At 41.2% G+C, this 21,614-nt stretch overlaps 1 protein-coding gene across 2 annotated transcripts in view; it reads right to left on the bottom strand.

Moving 5' to 3' along the window:
- Positions 1-5,152: 5,152 nt before the first annotated feature.
- Positions 5,153-21,614, bottom strand: part of LOC147232175 (uncharacterized) — a 70,491-nt gene continuing 54,029 nt past the window's right edge. For both annotated transcript variants that reach the window (XM_086151505.1, XM_086151504.1), the window contains exons 5-9: positions 19,558-19,647; positions 13,563-13,707; positions 12,246-12,379; positions 10,633-10,835; positions 5,153-8,660 (exon numbers count right to left, since the gene is read on the bottom strand). In XM_086151505.1, coding sequence (XP_086007631.1) covers positions 7,535-8,660; positions 10,633-10,835; positions 12,246-12,379; positions 13,563-13,707; positions 19,558-19,647 — 1,698 coding nt within the window. In that variant the 3' untranslated portion in view covers positions 5,153-7,534. The remainder of the gene's footprint in view (positions 8,661-10,632; positions 10,836-12,245; positions 12,380-13,562; positions 13,708-19,557; positions 19,648-21,614) is intronic.

Here is a 21,614-nt window from a genome sequence, read left to right as displayed (position 1 = left end):
TGAATGAGAGGAACTCAGGTGGAACTGTGAGGCCGCAGGGAGTGGAGATCGAGAAGCTGGAGGATTTTAGGTACTTGGGGTCAACAGTTCAGAGCAATGGAGGGTGTGGCAAAGAGGTAAAGAGACGGGTTCAAGCAGGTTGGGATGGGTGGAGAAAAGTGTCAGGGGTACTATGTGATAGAAGACTATCAGCTAGAATGAAAGGAAAGGTGTACAAGACAGTGGTGAGACCAGTGATGATGTATGAACTAGAAACAGTTACAATGACGAAAAGACAGGAGGCAGAACTAGAGGTTGCAGAGTTGAGGATGTTGAGGTTCTCTTTGGGAGTGACCAGGATGGATCAGGAATGAGTCTATCAGAGGAACAACATGTGTTAGATGTTATGGAGAGAAGGTCAGAGAAGCCAGACTGAGATGGTTCGGTCATGTACAGAGGAGGGAGAGTGAATCCAGGTAGACAAATGCTGGAATTGGAGCTGCCAGACAGGACATCTTGAGGAAGACCAAAGAGAAGATTTATGGACGTAGTGAGAGAGGATATGAATGTAGATGGTGTGAGAGAGGAGGATACAGAGAATAGGGTTAGATGGAGAAGGTTGATTCGCTGTGGCGACCCCTGAAGGGAAAAGCCGAAAGGAGATGAAGAATATTTGGATAACTTAATGATAATTTTCAGCCATTATTTGGCTTGTTTTCTTGTGATTTTAAGGCGGTTTATTTAGCTTCATCAAAGAGAAACACTCAATATAGGAAACAATCAAGTCTATTTAATTGAATGAATGCCTCAATTATATTCAATCAGATTTGCTTCATTTCTTACGATGGCAAGAAATAGCTGAATACACGCACATCACGCTTCACACGTTCACTCATAAATATGGTAGAAAATTTATATACAACTGTCTTCATTCAAAGGCATCAAAATGAGTCTCCCTGGCACAGCAATCAACAATTTGAACTTTTTCCATTATTGTTTTCTCATTTGGTTCAGTTAATCTTCTTTTTAACCTTGTTTCAACCTGGAAATATCTCATTCAGATTAAAAATCTCTATTCGAGAGCAACCTGGTTTAAGATGAGCTGCGATACAAATAAGTTTCCACAACATAAGTCATCAAACAACAACACAATCATACTCATATAAAAAGTGAACATGAGAATGAGAGCAAGAGAGATTTTAGAGCTCAGGAGACTGGATAAAACGTCTACAAAGACTACAAAGATAGCGCAAGACAGATAATGCAAGCAGTGACTGTTTAGACGGGATGCAAACTTTCTGCGCAGTTGCACACCCCCATGAACTTGTTTTGTTGAAATACACGTTGTATTTCAGGTGAACGCTTAAAAATAAAAATGTCTTCTTTGACCGCAGCCAGTTGGATCTTGATTTGGTTGGATCCTTTTCAAAAAAATGTGTCCAAAGCACGGCTCTCCTTGACACGCAAATGGCTGGTGTACCTGGAGACAATCGCCTGGAGAAGCAGCAAAATAAACCTCCACCGTCGGGATTATTCATGTCAGTGTGCGGTTTCAAATGGCAAACTACCAGCTTTGAGGATAACAATCATGTAACTATGGTCAGTTTGTTTACAGTGATCATGGCAGCTGATTTGACAGTGATTCTTCATTCTATTCCGCTGTATATCAGATGACTTGTGTGGTCTTTCGAGGCTGGATGCAACAATCGAATTCTCATCTCCTGTTGCAAATTCGCTGGGTTTTCAAAGTCAGATTTCATTCCCTCCTTTTCCTCATGTAAAGAAAAACAAATGTAACAGCCCTAGGAAGGATTCTGTAGATTTTTACATCATGTTTGACATTGGTAAAGATGATTAGCGGCCTCTCACTTCTGTGGCGGTGGTTTCACAGGTGAAATTTCAAATATGTTGATTTGGTGCACACTGTAATTGCACAAAGGAATGCACACACATCCACACGTGCACCATCGCAACCATCCCAATAAGTAAAATCCCCACCCCAACTCACCGTCTGATCCTGTAAGCTACAATGGAGAATGGAGGCAGGGCTATTGCTGTGGCATGCAAGGGCTTTTCTGCAAATCAGAGCAAAGGACTGAGACAAATACCAAAGCTTGGAATAGATAGCATCCATGATAACATGGATTAAATCCTCGTTTTAAAAGTGTGGGATTAATATAACTCATTGCAAGCTCTCTAAAATAATATTCAACGTAATGGATTTAAACAACTTCTCTTCCTCGCACTCAAATCGAAGTACTTGAAAGAAATCCAAATGTCAAGTCGCTAAATGAACATAAGGTGTTGATATATGTGCAGCATAATATACTTGGGTGGCTGTGATAAATCAGACATTAATTGTATCCTTCAAATCAAACCTGTCAGTAAAATTCTCATCTTCATCATTTCAGACTCTAAATTCTGTATTTACTGATTCATTTATCATGCTCACTTTGGACCGTAATCTATATAGTTTGATTATTCATACTATTATTTGTATAGTGCAATGTCTCTTAGTGCTTCGAGTTTATGTGTGAAATAATCAAAAATGTAAAACTATCAAAAACAGATCATATAGAAAAATCACTTTGCTACAAAGATAGTTTTGAAAAGAAAGTCACACAATGAAGAAAGATTCATGAAGTTAAACTAGCTTTTTTTCTTTGTTTTAACTGCCTCAATCTTTAATTTTCATTTGTGACCTTGAATAGTGCTCGTGTTCAATAGCGTCAAATCCAGTTTGTTATGAACAGATTACTTAAGACTTGAGTCGGCACTTAAAGCACTTAAAGGACAATTAAACTGGACTTGCACTGGACAGTAAAAAAATAAATTAATAAAAATAAATAATTATAATATCAATAATAGAAATAATGATAACAACAACAACAACATTACTACTACTACTGCTACTACTACTACTATTATTATTTTTATAATTATTATTGTTACTACTACCACCGCTACTATTACTACTACTCCTACTACTACTTATAACAATAATAATAATAATAATAATAATAATAATAATAGAAGTTCCAATGTCCACATCCCCAACCTTTTTTTTCTGTGTACACATTTGAACACCATGTCAAACTACTCAAAGACAATGACAATAAAATTCTGCAATGTCAGTATATTGTTTTTACCCAGACTTTCTTTTTCTAACACTCTTTGTATGTGAGGACATTAAGTCTAATGGAGAATAAAGCTTTGAGTACTTGAGATGTGATGTCCTCATATGAGGACACTTTGGAGCAAGTGATTGAATTTAAGTTTAATTAGCGCCAAAAGTGAAATATGTTGTAACTGGGTCAGTGGGGACGACTTCTACAATTATCTGTCACTCCTACTTTGAGTATCCCAGCCCGTCGCCGTGACAGCTTCCTAGATAAACTCTTTAATAAACCCTTTTCTTTGAACTGTCACTTGACAAATAAGAGCATCACATGGTTTACTTGCTGAAACTGAATTTTTAATGTCTGTAAAATCCTGATGTGGCCTGAATACATTTAACTCCCTAACAGGATGGAATCAATCTCTCGCGGCAACAGTCAGGACAAGGACTTGACCACAGCTTTATGAGATTAAAACTTCTTGCCCTCTTTGTCCTTGCGGATCGCCCAACTTACCCTTCGGTGCCCCCTCACCCGCTCCCACAGCGTTGAGGGACGGGCGTTACGTTTCCCGGATTTTGTGAGGGAGCTGTCATACCACATGCTTCACACCACATTAATCATACAGGCCATGTGGCCAGAGATACTCTGTATCCCATTCTGATAGCTATTTATTATTAATAAAGACATAAATTCTGAAGGATGAGACACATTTTATTTTCCTGAAAAATGCAAAAGCCACTAAAGAGATAAGGCCAGTGTTTCAACTGAAGCTGGACATTTTTCGTAGCGGTGAAAAATGACAATAAAAGGATACCTCTGAAATAGAAGAATGACCACATTGTTATTTCAGTGACTTGTTTTGAACTCCGCCTCTTTGATTTAATGCTGGTGATGTATTTTATGTGTAATATGGCCTTTTAACCGCTACCACATCGATTTGCTCTTCACATCATTGTAACCCAAGAACCATTTGATTCAAACCTGCAAATTTACACAAAACGTCTATCTGGGCTCAAATGGATTTCAATCATTTTTTTGCTGAATCCCAGCGGCAGCCATATTGGATTATTCACTTGTACGCATTACAAAATGTCTCTCATGGCGCTTGATTGATTTTCCTCATATTTAAGCTGTTGTTTTATCATTCATTCATCCATTATCTATATCGCTTATCCCGCACTCAGGGATGCTGGGGGTGGCCGGAGCCTTTCCCAGCTGTCACCGGGCAAGAGGCGGGGGGTTCACCGCCAACCAGTCCCCACTCGTGACACGGCCACATAAAGAGACATAGACTCCGATTGTTTATCTTGGTTAAATGTGTTTTTATCCCTTAGCCATTGCCGTATCTGCCCCTGCGTTTGTATCCGCTGCCGGGCTCAAGAGCAGGTTCATAGTTGAAATGCGTCCAGGATGCACTTTCCGGCCTGCCAACAAACTGATTGACAACCATTTTTTGATCCAGAACAAATACACTGATCAGTATTGAGAAAGCAACTTTAAAACTGATGTAGTGCATCGCACAAATTCACGGTGCTCAAAATGTGTGCCACCATCTCTCGATTACGTTGGTAATGGCAAACTTAGAACTAGATGGACCTCGGTCTGAACTTGTGGGATGGACTTCTGTCTTGGACGACTCTTACATAGTTTCCAAAGCTTTTTTTTAATACCAAGTTGGATTATTGATTTTTATAAAATCTCAGATTTTCTTTCTATTTATTTTTATTTTTCTCTTGTTTTCTTCAATTGTCGTAAAGGTCAGGGCTCGTCATCTCAGGATCTGAAATGCAAATTTCCAGTTTGTTTTAGTTTAATCTCAAGTACACTATCTCTATTTCCAGTTTTATGTTGCATGTGTTCTTAATGGGACACCCATATCGCTGTATATATATTTTTTTTGATACCTTTAGTTTCCCTTATTTCATCGGTCAACTGTCTAATGTTTGAAAATACTTGCCAAGAAGATGGCATTTATCCACTCGTCAGTAACATTACATGTTGCTATGCTAGTAATGTTGAATGGCATAAGAACAAAACTGTACCAATTGTTTCCATATAAAGTTTTTTAATAGATAGGTCTCATTTGCAAAAACATATAGAAACATTGGAAGACACTGCATATTTATACTGTATTCACTACCTTGCAGCTACTTCCTCGATGTGTATTACAGTCCTTTTAACAATATCAAAAATAGCCAGAAAAAGAGCCATATTTATTAACTTTAGTGAAAGAGAAAAGGCTTTGCAACTGTAGTTTTTAAATTATACACTTTTGCTCCTTACAATAAATATGAATCATCAAACATTTATTGAAATGAACACACACTAAGAGGAAGACAAATTTCAAAACAGTGACACATGTACAGTTGTGCGTGTCGACTCAAATGCCTATCAGAGTAGGCTGGACTTCCACTGAATTGCTCCCAGTAGTGCAACGTAGAAACTACTACTGTAGTTTCACAAAACTGAGACTCAATTTGGTGCTTCTCATTCATTTGTGCAAAAAAATACTGATTGTGAAGACAACGTCTGATGTTTTCTAACTGAAAAACAACAAGAAAAGTGTATAGTCATTTCAAAAGGAAATATGTCGCCTCTGGAACAACGTCCAGCATGGCCTCGCTGTAAACGCTGATTAAAAACTGTACAACACAAAAAGACAAATTTATAATATCTGAGCTTCCAACAGAAGTCTCATCATATGAAGTGACGCTCAAAACAGGCATCTAAATCAAACCTAATGAACAACAGACTACTATCTTTTTCTTCTATGCAACACTCATAGCCTCAATTGTCCTGTGCTCACGTAACCCTGTTTCTAGTTATTCAAAAAGTACTCACACTGGAAATAACTTAAAAATCTTTATATTCCAGCAATCATTCTTTATTGCTTCTTGGCGCTGCTGTCTTTTTCTCATCTCTCCTCTTTTTTTTGGCTGCAGCGCTGTTGCAGTTTCCCTGTTGTTAGAGCGAATAAAAGACCATCTTCATTGTATGACGTGAAAAATTTATCACAATTTATTTTTAAGTCTTTGCTCTCATTATCGCGGATCTTGGGATTCGTGTTGTGGGAGGTTCAACGCCGGTTGAGTTTAAAATCTAGTGCTTTGTTCTGGGACAATTCAGCGGGACACACCCCCGCTTGTCTCCTCAGAGCATCTTTTCGGGTAGGGGTTATATGCTTTTGGAGGAAATGTTTGAATAAAATATGGTGTAACTCAAGAGGCATTTCATCTTTATAGCAATGTTGTCACAAATTGCATGACCATCCTGCTTCATCCCCTTTGTTTTTTAATTGTCAGTTGCAGCTGTGTGACAGGATGTGTTATCGATCAGTGTGTAAATGAGCAAAACTCACTCAAAATTCACTAAAAACCTGGGCTTGCTTCATTCCTTATAGTACTTTTGATCAGACATGCAGTTCAAGATGAAGTTGCTTCTCTCATAGGCTGATGAGTCCTGGTCGAGTCCCTTTCTGAACAGAGTTTTTGAACAAATAGCGTCTCAAAAAGCATTTTCTGCACGCCATTCCTAATTGGGAAACTTGGAACTGTGATCACAAGATGCTAAATGGTCACAGGACTCGGGCAGCAGTTAAGCTTGTTTTTCCATCGTACTGTCAAATAAACTACTGCAGTGAATATACTTGAAGCCAAAGCCGACCGATAGCTCTACATGTTTTGGTCCATTAACTAATTACTAAAGTCATGTACAACTAGTACATAAACACCAAACAAACAGGGATGGTGCTGTATTGTGGATCAAAATGAGTATAAATTGGGTTGCAAAAACAACTTGTCTTTCAAATGTATCGTATTAAAAATATTGTATAGATACCAGCACGTTCCATTGAAACATCACTCGAGGCAGTAAAGACAAAAGTAGCGGCTTGGAATTAAATGGTTAAAACATGCAAAAACCCCTAGTAATCCCCAATAAATCTTGGAGGCAGTTGTCATCGCTTAGCGGGGTCAGTAATCAGCCATCACCCTTGAAAAACAATCAGCGGTAGATGCGAGTCGTCTCTCGTGTACATAGTTCAAAAGGAGAGTCTGGTTTGTTTCTCTTACAACGAGACAGGTGTGCACAACACATTAAACAGAACCGACTGCGGGTTTCTAGACATCATTTGTCCCAACATGACTAAATCCAAAAGTGCTTGGAACCAACTACAAAATATATTCCTTAGAAAACAAAATCATCTATCCATAAACTGGATTAAAAGTATTATTTCTGATTGTCACAACGCTAATACTAGAACCTGAGCCTTTGTACGCTGCCTCTTCATCAAAATGAAGAAGCACTTTTAAAGATAGCGTCCAGCCTTCTGTAATGCTGGTGCGGGTGTACGAAAACAATACTACCTACATTAATGCACAGGTGTGTGTGTGTGTGTGTTTGTTTTTTTTGGGGGGGGGAGGGGCAGGTAATTATTCTCAGGGCATATAAATGTAAGGGCTGGATTTGTGGTGACCTGTGCTCATCACACATGGCATGAAGTTCCTAGAACCGACCATCATTGATTGGTTCATGTCGTGGCCGCTCTCGGGCCACGGCGGCGAGTCCATGGGCTCCCGCTTGATGGAATGGATTAGGCTGTGACCTTTGAACTCGTAACTGGCGTGCTTGCCGTAGTCCTGGTGCATGTAGGCCTTGTGAGGTTCCTGTTGGTACACATGCGAGTCCATGAGGTTGCCTGACTGGTTGTTGCATAGAGAGTCAGAGTGTGAGAGTCTCTGAGGACTGAACTGGTCGTTGTTGCCGTTGTTGCCCAAGCTCTTGTCACACTTCGACAGGCGCCCGCCGTTGTTCACTGCATAGTTCTGATAGTTGCCGCCACTGTACGGAGGGCTGATGCCTGTCTTCCCCCGCTGGCAGGGCGAGTATTGCAGATCGTAGTAATCCGCTTCTGATTTCAGCTGGAGGCCGGAGCTCTGATCGTACACGCCGTTGCCGTATCGACGGTCGACGGACTCCGGGTCGCGGCCGGCCCAGGGCCGACCGTAGGGATCGCAGCCGTTCTCCGAGTCGGAGTCGTGCTCCACCTTGATGGGCGGCATCTCGGGCATCAGGTGGCCGTCGTAGCACTCGCCGTAGCCGTTCTCGCTCTTCACCAGGTCCACGCAGTAAGTGTCCGGGTCGCACGGGATCTGGAGGCTCCCGTAGAGCTTCGAGACAAAAACCTCGCCGTTTCGGCTGTTGTGGCAGCCGGGGGAGAGGCGGTAGGGCTTGCCGTATTGCCCGGCCTTGTTCAGTCGGTTTGCGGGGATGTAGCCGATGCCCTGACCGACCCTGAGGGGCCCTGAGGCGGGACGCAGAGGCCAACCACTACCCGGGCTAAGACCTTTGTGGGGAGCCGCGGACGACTTGCAGTAGTTGAGCGGCTCCTCCTGGTTGTAATAGCCGTCGGGGCGATACTTGTTGTCTTTGGAAAGTGGGGTCCAGGGAGTGTGGTGACCCCGCTGAGTGCCAACAGGGGCTGGACAGGACAGGAGCAGAGGGTCTGCGACATCACCCATTCCTCCACTGAGGGAGTGCCTCCGGTGGTGCTCTCCTCGGTCCCTGCAAGACAGAGGGATGGCATGAAGGAAAGTGGGGGGGATCGAGGTTGTTAGTGCTGTGTGTGTAATTTGTATAAAGTTCCTGTGGTTTTTGATTAGACTAAGGAGGGTGGTCTTCTAAAATCCCACAAGTCCACCCAGATATCCTTATGGGAATCTCCACTGATTAATGAATGACTCAAAGCCCAAATATCTTGATTTGGTTCGCTGGAATTCATGAGAGATTCATTCCAGAAATGACTCATCTTTTCCAAGATTCATCTTATTTGAAAATTGAGAACAGAACCCAGACATCAATGACAGCCAGCATCGCAAGTTCATGGAATGCTGCAGCATATTCATTTATTCTGAAACTCCTGTGGGTACAAAAGCCAAATGATGTTTTATTTCTGATCTCCACCTGTAGGAGGGTGGATTTATTTACTTGTTTCACGGTGATCAATACTTGGGAAACCTATGTGTTCTGTTATCACATTGTGAATGCTGAGAGGCTTAACATTCTCACGAGCCATCATATCTAACTGAATCAAAATATGTAACCTTTCTCTTCAACTTGAGCCTTGTTTGTCGAGGAAATAGAAGGCATTTCCTATTCCTGGTTGTCTGAGAAATAAGTAAACAGCACCAAAAAGGCTATCAGGTTGAATAAAATTCCCATAACACCCTCCTGCTTTTTCACATGCAATTCATTGAGGAAGTAGAATGGTTGTTACTGAAAGAACTGTGTGTTCTGCCTTGTCTGTGCTTCGTAAAAAAAATAACCCCCGTGATTAAAAGTCAAACATCGCGGGGCAAAGATAAAGGAAAAGAATTCTACATCCTTGTATTTCCTTGAGCCTCAAGTTTCTTCAAGATCAAGAGGTTTGAATGTTATTTTTCGTTATAATCAGCTATATCCAAAGATGGACCCGAAACCAATACAAATGTTACGGCTTCTCCTCCAACCAACCAATATCTTGTGTAATATTTAAGTTCTCTGTCGTCTTGAATGATGCTGAGAGAGAATGAACAGCAGAGGGAGCGGTGGGGCTCTGCTTGACGTGACTCGACTCTTCGGCTTTTCACTTGTTAATGATGCGTGAAGCACAAACAGTCTCATCTAATTTGTTTCCAACAGAACGCCGATAAGACGTCAGACAAACTGTGTAATGTTTGCATTGGTAACTGGGCCGTTGGGTAAAAGTTTGTGGATTCGAGATATCTGTAAATGGGCTCAAAAAATTAGGGGAAAAAAAGGACTATGATGCAGATGTATATTAAGATGTTCCAGTTGTCTGATCTAAGTTTAAACTGTTCACAACTTCAGACGTAGACTGAGAGCACGCTAGCAACGATGTGGATCAAAAGACGTGCACTGATGGCACAAAATGCGACCTGTCGTGACTCCGGGACGTTGAAATTGCTGACCTTGAGTTTGTAGCGCCCCATCAGGCTAGTCAGAGGTCATTACAAGTTGTCAACACGCATGTTGTCGTCCATTTTAGCAAGTGGCAAATGTTACATTGAAATAAAACAGAAGCATTCCTCCATAAATGCAATTATTGCATGATTATTTATGTGAGCAGCTGTGGCCCAGTTGGGAGAGTGACTGTCCTATCAAAAGGTTGGTTGTTCGATTCCTGGCTTTTCCTGTCTGCATGTCGAAGTGTCCTGTTGTCCTGGTTGGTGCCTTGCAAGGCAGCTCAGCTGTGTGCGTGAATGGGGGAATGCTATCTGTTGTAAAGCACTAAAAAAGTACTATATAAGTTGAGACCACTTATCTTTTATAAATGAATTCAGTGTGAGAGTAAAAGTCGTTATTCCACATTACATTACATTTGGCAGACGCTTTTATCCAAAGCGACTTACAATAGAGGACATAGGGACTGCAAATACACTTGCAAATACACGATGCACAGGAAATATACAGAACAGTAAGCTTGGATTAGTGAGGTTTTTTGTTTTTTTTTCACATATTATGGTGTCGCTCTTACCCTTGCTCGAGTGCAGATATGATGCCTCCGCCTTTGTTTTTTCCCCGCATCAACATGCTCTTCATCTTCATCTCCGTGATGGATGGCAGTAGAAGAGGAACAGCAATGCAGAATAGAGCCAACTGCGGAGGAAGCAGCGCCCCAGAGGATGACTTCTTTTTTTGCCCATTGAGAAACTTCAGCCGACCCTGGAACTGCATCGTCTGGAACATAACAAAGGAGGATGAAAGAAGTCTGAGCATTTAAGATAATGAATTCACAAAACTGGACACAGAAGAAAATGATCACAACTAACTTAACTCACACTAAGTTCTTTTCTGATACAAAGGTAACATTCTACTTTTTGCCATCACTGATGCAGAACATGCTTTATTTATTCAGTGATCCTCTGGTGAAAGGAAGCACCTATTCAAGTCTGTCATGTAAAGATGGCAAAGCTTTCAAGCTATAACATTTGAGTATAATTAAACATGATAGAAAAGCTTGTCTTCGGCATATCAATCTTTATGCAGTCTGATATGCAAGTTTTCAACACCGGTCCACTTATATGTTGTCTTTCTGTTTGTAACAACTGTCTTATTATGCATAACAATTCATACATACAAATAAACATACATGCGTACATGCCAGCATATATATATATACATGACATAATTTGAGCAGACAAACATTGTGTGACATATGCAAGATGAAAAAAGATGAACTACCTTTTGGAGGTACAAAGATAATAAAGGCAACTTTAGGGCATGAAGTATTAATGCCAGGCTTGATAATTAATTCTGACGATATCAGCAAATACTGTCAGCCGACACCGCCCGGAAGCTGTTGGGTTGCAATTTTACTTTTGATTACGTTTTCTTAGTTGCACCAATAAATAAATAATTGACAAAGAAAATGTGTGAATGCAAAAACCTCTAAGGATTTATTCTCTTTTCTTTTAAACCCACTTAATACTAACGCTACTAAGCTCCATATTGCTTGTAAAGCTTATCCCTGCTACCAATGTGGCAAAGGTATCGACCAACTTTGAAGTCAAACAGTTCCTGTCATTCTATCAATGAAGAATGAGTATCAGAATATGTGATATGCAACCATACGTAATTAATTTTCTTTTTTTTTTTATCGCTGCAATCAGTTTGACTGATGAGGAAAGCATCAAGAATCCCTCGTCGCTTGGTTACGATTGCTCCCAGTCCAGGTCAGGAAATTGCTATATCGGATTTCTCATGTGCATCAATGTCAGCGCAACCAGTGGTCTTCTGAACTCTGCTGACCACGGCGAAATGGTTCAAACCCCTATTCTTGTTTCCTTGTCATCAGGCCTCTCACCTTTCTGCTGCCGCTCCCCAAACCACTAAAGCCACATCCACGAGGGATGAACCAGATGCTTATTTTGCTGCTTTTCCAAGCACTCAAGTACCTTATAATGTCTTGCAGTGCACCTATGAATAACAACACCCACTGCAATCAACAAGCAGACAGATACTATTACTTCGATAGGCCTGCATCTTCCCCCCCGAGGGCGTGCAAAATTCACCTCGGGCTGACTTTTTATTTCGACAGGCTGCATCTTTACGAAGTTCCCGTTCAGTTTTACCGGTCGTATCACTTACCAGGAATCCAGAAGTGCTGTCCAAAAGACACCGGACTCTGGCTATGAAACATCTGTTGAGAAAGCAGGAGAGCTCTGGAGGAATTCCTCCTGCCTCCGGAGAGTGGAACAGGCTGCTCACCGCAAAATCCTCACCTGAAATGTTCAAAAAATGGAGGAAGAGTAATGATTTGTGTCGCAATATTTATGGCAAATGTACAAAGCGTGTCATATTTAGGGCAAAATGGAAAAACCACAAGTTTTCTTTCGAGACCCCGGTGATCACGTCTTACGAGTGCGATGTGGAACGCACTCGGATTCTCAAAGATAAGTAATATACAGTTATACTTTAGAAATGAGTACACAATTCTGAAGGAACAGATTTGAAAGTGTTTCCTGACCCTGTTAATGCCGGCCGATTTCCGGAGTGTTCCGATTTTTTGTTCTTGCATCCAAACAGGATGGAAGAAACTATTAGAGGATGAATATCTGGGTTGTAATTTTTGAAATGAAAAAAAAAAAACAAAATTATAACTGCATATATATGTAAAGCTTTTTCCTTGCCTATACTTGGGATTAAAACTACATTGATAATGAAGTTATTATTGTTATCATTATAACCACTATTATTATTATTAACAATAGCAGTAGTAGTATAGTTGCTGTTGTTATTATTACAAATCTAAAATCCAGATTGTGTTAAAAAGTCCAAAAATAGGTCCCGCCCATAATACTGAGATCATAAACAACTAAAACCTTCTGATTTTATTTCAAAAAAAATGTACATTTATACATTATATATAGGGCTTGGGCCAGTCCCAGCTGAGAGTGGCTAAGAGGCGGGGTACACCCTAGACCGGTTGCCTGTCAATCAACTAGCCACATATAGGCATATGGTCATTCACTCTCTCATTCAAACCCATAGACAATTTGGCCTCTTCAAAGAACCCGCTGTACTTTTTTGGGCTGTAGGAGGAAACCAGACAGAACACATGCAGGCAGAGAGAGAACAATATAAATCCCCCAGGCCTGAGTCAGCCACGGGATTCAAACCCAAAACCTTATTGCTATGAAGCGAGTGTTTACCTCTGTGCTCCCAAGATAAAGTACTTTACTTCCCTGCTGGTTGTTTTGGTTGTAGACCTCTTTAATTTTTGTCATTTTATTTATTTATACAAATTCAGAAAGCTGTGTTGGCTACAGCTTTAAGTTGAAGGCTACATGGACAATGCTACTGTTGCTAACTTTTACCCAATACTACAAATTCCTTAAATGGATTCTTTGTATATAAGTGTAGAATTGGCATGGTAAAGGATAATTCCCACACGGTTTTACCCACCCATCCCTGCAGCCAGCTGGGTGTCCTGGTGAGCCGATGTCCCCTGGTGCTGCGGAGGACACATAGCCCAGTGGAGTTGGCGTCTGAATTCCTGACGGTCATCGATATGGATGTAGTCAAAGACATTCTGGTGCATCACGTCAGTCTGCAGAGGAGATGGAGAGATGGTGTTATCCTTTTCTAGTCTAGACGCACCTCTTTCATGTTGGGTTCTCGCAACTCCCGCAGACTGTTTGTAGCAAAACACACACACACACTATTGGACTACGCGGCTCAGCGCCATCTTCACAGCTGATAGCTCGGTTGGTGGGGGGGGGGGGGATCGGATTTACTCAGTCCGCCCGGAATTCCCGGCAAGCGCGTTAACTTCCCCCCACTCCAGAGACACACAAGGCTCACAGTGTACACACAAAGTCAATGGAAGTCATAGAAACATACATTTACCCGGTACAGTAACAGTCTAAGGGCAGCTGCAGGGCCAGTGAGGGCAGCTGTGTTTGTCAAACATCGCGTGACACCAGCTCCTGAACAGCAGTCCAGCCCAGCTTACCCTCCCCATCCACAAACACACAGACACACACGAGTGAGTCGGGTTCCAGCCCACTCTCGTCATGCCTCTCTCTCTTTTCCAGCAATTGCTTTGCTTTCTGTCATTCCCTGACAGATTCCTCACTGAAATGTTCAACCTTCTCCTCTTCCCTCCCTCCCTCCTCCCTGCTCCCTCTCCATAATTTCCACACTGGTGGCACGCGAGGGCTTTTGATCGCCTGCCTCTGAAAATACAATCTGTTCCCACCGTCTTCGGCGAGCACTTCGTCCTGCGGTTTGGTTCCCATACCGGCAGTCAGGCAGACAGACGGATCGAGTGACTATTGTTTATGTTTCTCATAAAAACAGAGAGGGGAAGAGAAGAGGAAAGAAATGGAGAATAAGTGATATTTTCGCTGACCTTCAAAGAACCAACTGTCTCTGTAACAAATGGGATCAAAGGCCAGCGGAGGTTTTCTGCTCGTCTCCGTAGCTTTCTTGTGGTGCCACTTGGTCGTTTTTTTGGTTTTTTTTTGGCGTCCCTTTGGTGGTATATTAGGGATCGGTATCCTTCTCACTACAATTGTGGCCTCGAGATTACGTGACAAGTTGTTTGGGCCTTGAGCGCAAAGTATGCGACTTTAAAAATAACCAATAAATCATTGGAAGTGCTGAACATGTGGGAAAGGTTGTGGGAATGTTCTGATGACAGTCCTTGTGTCATAATCCCGCTCTGCCTTGTTTTTGTTTTGGTCTTTGATACATTTCCGCCCTTTTACTCTTTGGACTTGTTGCGTTCTATAATTTACTTTTTCTCTTGCAGTTTTCATGTTTTATTTTGAAGTCCTACTGTGTCGTTGCCTGCTTTTACTCACCTTTGATTGCCTACCGGCCCTAATATACTTCACCTGTTTCTTGTAAATTAGTGGATATTTGGTTTCACTTTCGTTAGTTCGAGGCCCATTCACACATGCGATGTTTGGCAGAAAATGTTCCAGAACTGGTCCCTGGAAGGAGTGATGTGTGAATGAGAGCCAGAAATAATGTTCTGGGAAATCGGCACTGGCGATTTCCCACTTCCAGACCCGGGAACAAACAGGGAAGATGGAGGGAAGGTCGTAGGGCTAAACGAGTGAATAATGAAATTCATTAGCACTTCCTGGAAGGTATTCCTGGGAATTATCTAGAAAAAAAGGGATTTTGTATCCGATCTTCATTTTTGCAAACCCTATGAACTATCAGCTTTCAGGAAGCATGCCTTATTATACTGGCTCCAGTCTAAACTTTGTTTATCTTAAAGGAGAATAATAAAATTTACTCCCTTCATCTCAGCTGCAAACTGTTTCCATTTGGGTCCTCCCTTTCAACACTCTGAGCTACACTTAAAAATGGAGCTTGGCAATCCATGGGTTATTAATAGGCTTTTTTCCCACAGAGCTGGCGGTGAGCCAGGATCAGAAAACGATTATGTGAGGACAGACGCTGCCTCGTTTATGATTCCTTCATTGAGACGCATGTGTGGAATGGGACTTGTGTCAAAATAAAAGCTTAGGTAAAGTGGAAGTCGAGCCTCTGGGAGATCGGACCGGAGCAATGGGTTCAAAGCGGATGGTACCACAGTGGGATGGTACGCCATATGACCGGATGTCTTTTAATGGCGAGTTGTTATCAAGCTGAATTGTTTGTCGACTTCATCAGAAAATATAGCCTCGCAGCTTTTGCACAAAACGGAGATGACACAAACTTCATTTCCTTATTCAATCATTCCCTTATTCCAAACAACTTGGGACCCTCCCCGGAATAGATGACTTGTAAATTATTTACAATCAGCATTCGATTAAGTAGATTACCAAGGCAACACATTTAATGCAGAAACAAATAAAGATTATTGTTTCTCATAAAATCACGCTGATCCTGAATTTGAAGTCTGCGTCATTTTCTATATAATTTGTGACAGGGCCACATTAGTAGTATGATTCTTTAAAAGGAAAACTGGTCACTGGAGCTTTAAAAGGCCTGAAGAGCATGAACAAAACTTGTTCTCAGGGGGGGTCAAAGGTCACCAAAATGCATCCCTGCCCCCCCACAGATCATTCTGATGCAGTGGCTGTTTTGTGGAGATTTTGCACTACAGATGGTGAATCCTTGTATTTTTCATCGGTTTGCAGGCACTCCTATCTCCCGAATGCCCACTCTGTTTTTAAGCCCCTCAGTTTCACATAGGACAAGAGTATCACCCTACTATTTGCATATTTTGGGCTATGAAAACAAAAGTTTTATTTATTTGTTTACTTTCCATTTCAGAGACTACTTATTCGTAGAGTTTTAAAGCCTGAAACAAAGGCCACTTGTTCGCTCACTGATGAATCATTGCCATGAAATATTTAATTCTTCCTCAAAAGATTACGAAAAAAAAAAATCAATAATACATGCAAAAATGTGCTAAAATATGACTTGCCAAGCGAACCTGGTGACATTCTCCTTGACTATAAAATATCCCGGTCGCACAAACGTCTGCGACCATTTTATACACTGCTTACAGTGTATAAAATGTGTTGACTCTAAGCAAACCCCTTATCCTATTAATACCTGCTTTCTTTCTATTTTTTCCGCTTTCTCTTATAAACACAATATAAGTGGAAAAAAAACACTGCGGGTGATTGACTGGGCCTTTTCATGACCAAAAAAAATAAAAAAAATTACCCGGGCATGAAGAATATTGAAAAACACCTGTTTCTATTGGAAGAAGTTTGCAAAGTTTAACTTTGTCATGCACATATCTCAGATCACGCAGCGTGAAATAAAGCCCCGTAATTCATTTTTTGAATTCCCTCTGTTCCTTATTTGTCGAAGGCCATTGACTTTAATATACCTTTTCCCATTGAAATATGCTGTGCTGTTGATTGAGTCACATGCACATTTAAAAACATTTGACATATTTCATTGACTTTGCCGTTTTCATTTCTCTCATCAGTCTCCTGCAATGGGTCTGTGAGCACATACACTTACACACACACACACACACACACACACACACACACACACACACACACACATGGCATGAGTCCTTTTATACAGCTTTGGTTTTTATGTCAATTTCATGGCACCGGGTTATTACTACCTCCGTTTGGTAGTAAGCTGGTAAGTGGGAGCACTGTGGCAGAAAAGTTTCGACTGCGATATGTCGGTGTGTGTTTGTTTGTGCGTGCATGCGTGTATGTGTGTGCGTGCAGATGTGAGGGCAAAGGCGGGGTTTTAACAGTGAAAAGCACTTTATTCATGGTTTTGAAGAAGCGCTATGATTTCAGCATTGCAGAACAGGCAAGGCCATGTTGATATCATCCATAATTAATGGATGTCTCCTTATGGTCACCAGAGAGGAAGAGAGTTAAACCATCGGTGACTTATCAGCACAAAGACACACACACACAAACACATCACACTCTCTCAGACACCCACAGAGTGTATCTCCGGGTGAAGCCGAGGTCTTCACCTTTCTGTGCCCTCTTGACTGAGAGTTAGTGGGTTCACACTGCCCTCCAGACAGAGTTATCGGCTGGCAGAGATTATACGTGGGATGAAAAAGAAGGAGTAAGAAGAAAATAATGTCATGATCTGAGGCTGGGAAAGCGGGGTGGTGAGCTGATTAAGGGCAAAGAACAGACCCATCTCTGACTAGACTAGTTGTATTTAAGCCTTGACAGTCGAAGTGACAGGCTAAAGGGGCAGAATTATAATTTTGAGTGGAAAGAGCAATGTCTATAATTATGTTCATCTCAGGATGCTGGAAATTGCAAGTTTCAGTCAATTTCCACCTGGTTTTGAGTTCAAACCCAGACTTTAATCAGATAAGGAAATGTCCATGCTAATGCATAATTGGCGTGAGACTACATGTGTTTGACCCGGTGTGGACAACGTTGGCTTTTGGGTTTGGATCTCAGGTAGGAACGCAATCTAAACACCTATATCTAGAAATGTTGGAATTCCTGCACTGCCCCGTGACCCTGAATACCACAGAACACTCCACGCATCAGAAGCTGGAGCAGGGTAATACACATCTCAGGAATCAACATGAAACTGTGAGGCGGTTTTGAAACTATGAAACAGCTCCACCAGAAAAAAACACCCATTTATGGAGATATGCACAATCCAAATGTACGACTGCGATAACATGTGATGCACAGCTGATTTGCTGCATCCTTAAAGGAACATGCTTCTTTTCAAAAGAAAGGTACATGCAACCCAACTAGGGTTCTGACACAAAATCATCTGGGAAGACCACTTTAGCAACCTTGGAAGAGGGCATTTTTAAAAAAAACACGTCAAGATTTAGACAAACAATCCATCTGTCTCTGCTGAAACCCCTGATTGCCAGAAGATGAGCAAAACATAATTTTAATCAAGGCAAATCCTCCTGTGCCCTTACTTTCTTTTCTTTTGGAGACAAAAACTCTTCAGGTTCTAATATTAGCACTTGAAGTAGCCTCTTTATAATATATTACACCTCAATCCAATACTTACTGGCTGAACCATTTTTCTTACAGGATCAAATTACTGGAAGTCACAACTTGAAATCTGGGATTTTGACATGATCCTGAGATCCATGTGAATCCAGTTGCCTTGCAAAGTTAAGGGATTTGATTTTGATAAAGATAAGGGGAAAATACCAGGAATTCCAAACCATACACTATATACAATGTGGTGGCCGAGGTAAAATGAGTTTCCTGGTTTGAGGCAGAAACCTCCAGGCTTCAAACATATATATTATATGTATGTAGCCAATGTCTTGAATTTTTTCAATTGAATTTCAACAAGTGTTGGAGAAAACGGTCAAACCTCACTTTTCAGCGTTTAGTAACATGAACCACATTTAACAATTGTTTGTATGTTTTGCAGTCCCTTGCACTTGGACATATATATCTGTAAATAAAAATTGCACCGTTAATTAATCCCAGGATATAAGGCATCATAACATTGTTGTAAACGTCTTGGAACAATGTACAGCATAATGGTTTTAAACACTGCAAAAGATCAACATTGGCGTCAGTATGCTTTGACTTTCTTGCAAACTACACCATTTGTGGCTAAAGAGTTGAAAAACAGAAAACAGCTGGCCTGCCTTTGCCTCTGTTAAACGCCATCTCAGTCAGCCAAGCAGGCTGTTTCCGCCTTCCCTTTGAGCTAAGCTAAGATTAATGGCAATTAACCCATACTAATCTAACTCATTAAACTGAGAATCAACGCAACAGGAAAGGCACTATGTTTTAATGAGGAAAGACTCCCAAACTTGATGAATAAAATACAAACACACACAAATATCTTAAATGTTTCCCCTTGTCATTCTTGGCATTAAACCCAGATGTTTCAGTGTAGGGAAAATCTCTTAATGGTGGTATTTGACAGTCATTTGTTTGTCTGTTTTGCGTCCAAACTGCAGTTTTTGTCCAAAGGAAATGTTCAAACCCACCTGATGGAATCCCAGATAGTCCACAATAGTTGAAGAGGCATAAAACACCATCCCATCACTGCTCACCACCAGCGCGAAACCTGTGAGGGACTACAAATACACACACACACACACACACACACACAGACAAAGAGAGAGAGAGAAAGTTAAGTGGTGACTTGGGACGGCTCGTGGTATCAACAATATATAATAAACAGACAAGCTTGTCTAATCTATTTTTGGATGCCATTTAACATGTAGTAATTCATCATATGATCCAAATGGGGATTTACTGCACAAAAAAGCTTCAACAGGCGGGGTTTACTGCTATTTTTATGCACTAAATACAATAAGTATTTAATCCAGAGTAAACAGCAACTAGTTCTGACATTAGCCTAATAGGTTACAGCAAAGTTATTACTGTAAAAATTGAACAAAAGGCTGAACATGAAACTGATGTAGGAGTTCAAAAATATGTCTGGTTGTGCAAATGAAAGATTTTGAAAGTGTGTTCAGATATAAATCTGAATGAATGGCATGTTAAAGAAGTTCATCTGAAGAGGAAGGGGAAAAAAAAAACTGTATCTGTTTTCTTTAAACGTGAAGGCTGAGAATGTGGACAACTTTGATAGCGATGTGTGTTTGTAGTCCACCCGCTATATACCCGCGCAGAAAATCAAATATTCGATTCCCTCATTCCACAGATTCATACTCATAAAGGGCAGTGCTCGGCTCAAAGAAAAATACTCGAATTAAAAAATACCTTTTTTTTCCCACTGCAATTGAAAACTCAGCTGCTGCAGCCACGTAACAGACATATGACAAAGACGCAAGAGTGATGGAAAAAATACAGGGGGAGGAAGAATGAACACGAGGGACAAGAACAAGAAGGAAATTGCACAGGGCGACAAATCTCATTGCACGTATGTGTGTGTGTGCATGTGTGCAGCTGTGATAGCGTGAGAACTGCAAGGCTACTTCACTTGCGTGACTGCCGCTGCCAGAGTCTGTCGCCTCTATTTTACAGGAGGCTATGCAGGTCTTCCCTGTTGTGTGTGTGTGTGTGTGTGTGTGTGTTTAATTTGGTAGTGTATATAACCCTAACTTTACATCATTCTCACTTTACGCCTGTCTTCCGCCTCCACTTTCTGCTCACAGTTATCTTAATATTACTTAATACTCGCTGCAGATGCTTTAAAATTGCAACATCGCCGAGCTAATAGGCGTCTGTGAATAGATCACATTGCCGAAACCGAGGGGGGGGGGGGTCACAATATGACACCGGCAACACTGTGAGAGGAAAACATGACACGCCGGTTCCAGAGAGTAGACGGAAGTTTACAACAGGTTTTTGGTTTATATGTGATTTCTTTCACTTTCAAGCCCGTATTGTTCGGTTTTGACAACCTGCAAGGCGGCCTGGATGAACAGACAGGAAAGGTGGCAAGATGTTGGGACAAACTGTCAGCGTGTGACATTGGAACTGGCAGTGCATCATTTTGTATTAACCCCTGGATTGTTTCCCTTGACTCTTAGAAAGAGGAACGGTAGGTGTCTTATAGACACAGCTAATAATGACGCACACATGCTGCATTTAAATATAAAAAAAAATATATTTTTACATTGTTGCTCCACTGCTAGTACTCCCCCCTTGCCCTCTCCCATCCTCCTCCTCCACATCCAAAAGGAGACATTGACCTTTTACCGCTTGACCTTCCGAGATTTCAGGTATAGAAGAAGTCGAGCTTCATAATATTAAATACAAAGTGATTGGTCGGAAATCCCATGGAGACTGAACAAGATGAACCTGTTTGAAGCAAAAAAATTGAGAATCCAAATGTTATTCTGCACCTTTTTTCAGTTTTTCTTTCCTATTTTTTTTTTACAGAATCTTGGTCATCCAGCTAATCAAACAAAAGATTTGTAAGAGGATGTTGACGAAACCACGTCATGTCTCTGATTGGATCCAATAACACCTTTATTTCACATTGCTTCATATTATTTTGCATAATTTTGCATTTTCATTCTATCATTGTATTTTAATCACATACTGAGTCACACCATACCAAGCTGCATTA

This window comes from Fistularia commersonii, chromosome 8, assembly GCF_037954325.1.
Source record: "Fistularia commersonii isolate RoL2024-O1a breed Wild chromosome 8, RoL_Fcom_v1.0, whole genome shotgun sequence".
Classification (NCBI taxonomy): domain Eukaryota; kingdom Metazoa; phylum Chordata; class Actinopteri; order Syngnathiformes; family Fistulariidae; genus Fistularia; species Fistularia commersonii.
The sequence above is the reverse complement of the archived record's forward strand: the minus strand, read 5'-3'. Positions and strand labels throughout refer to the sequence as shown.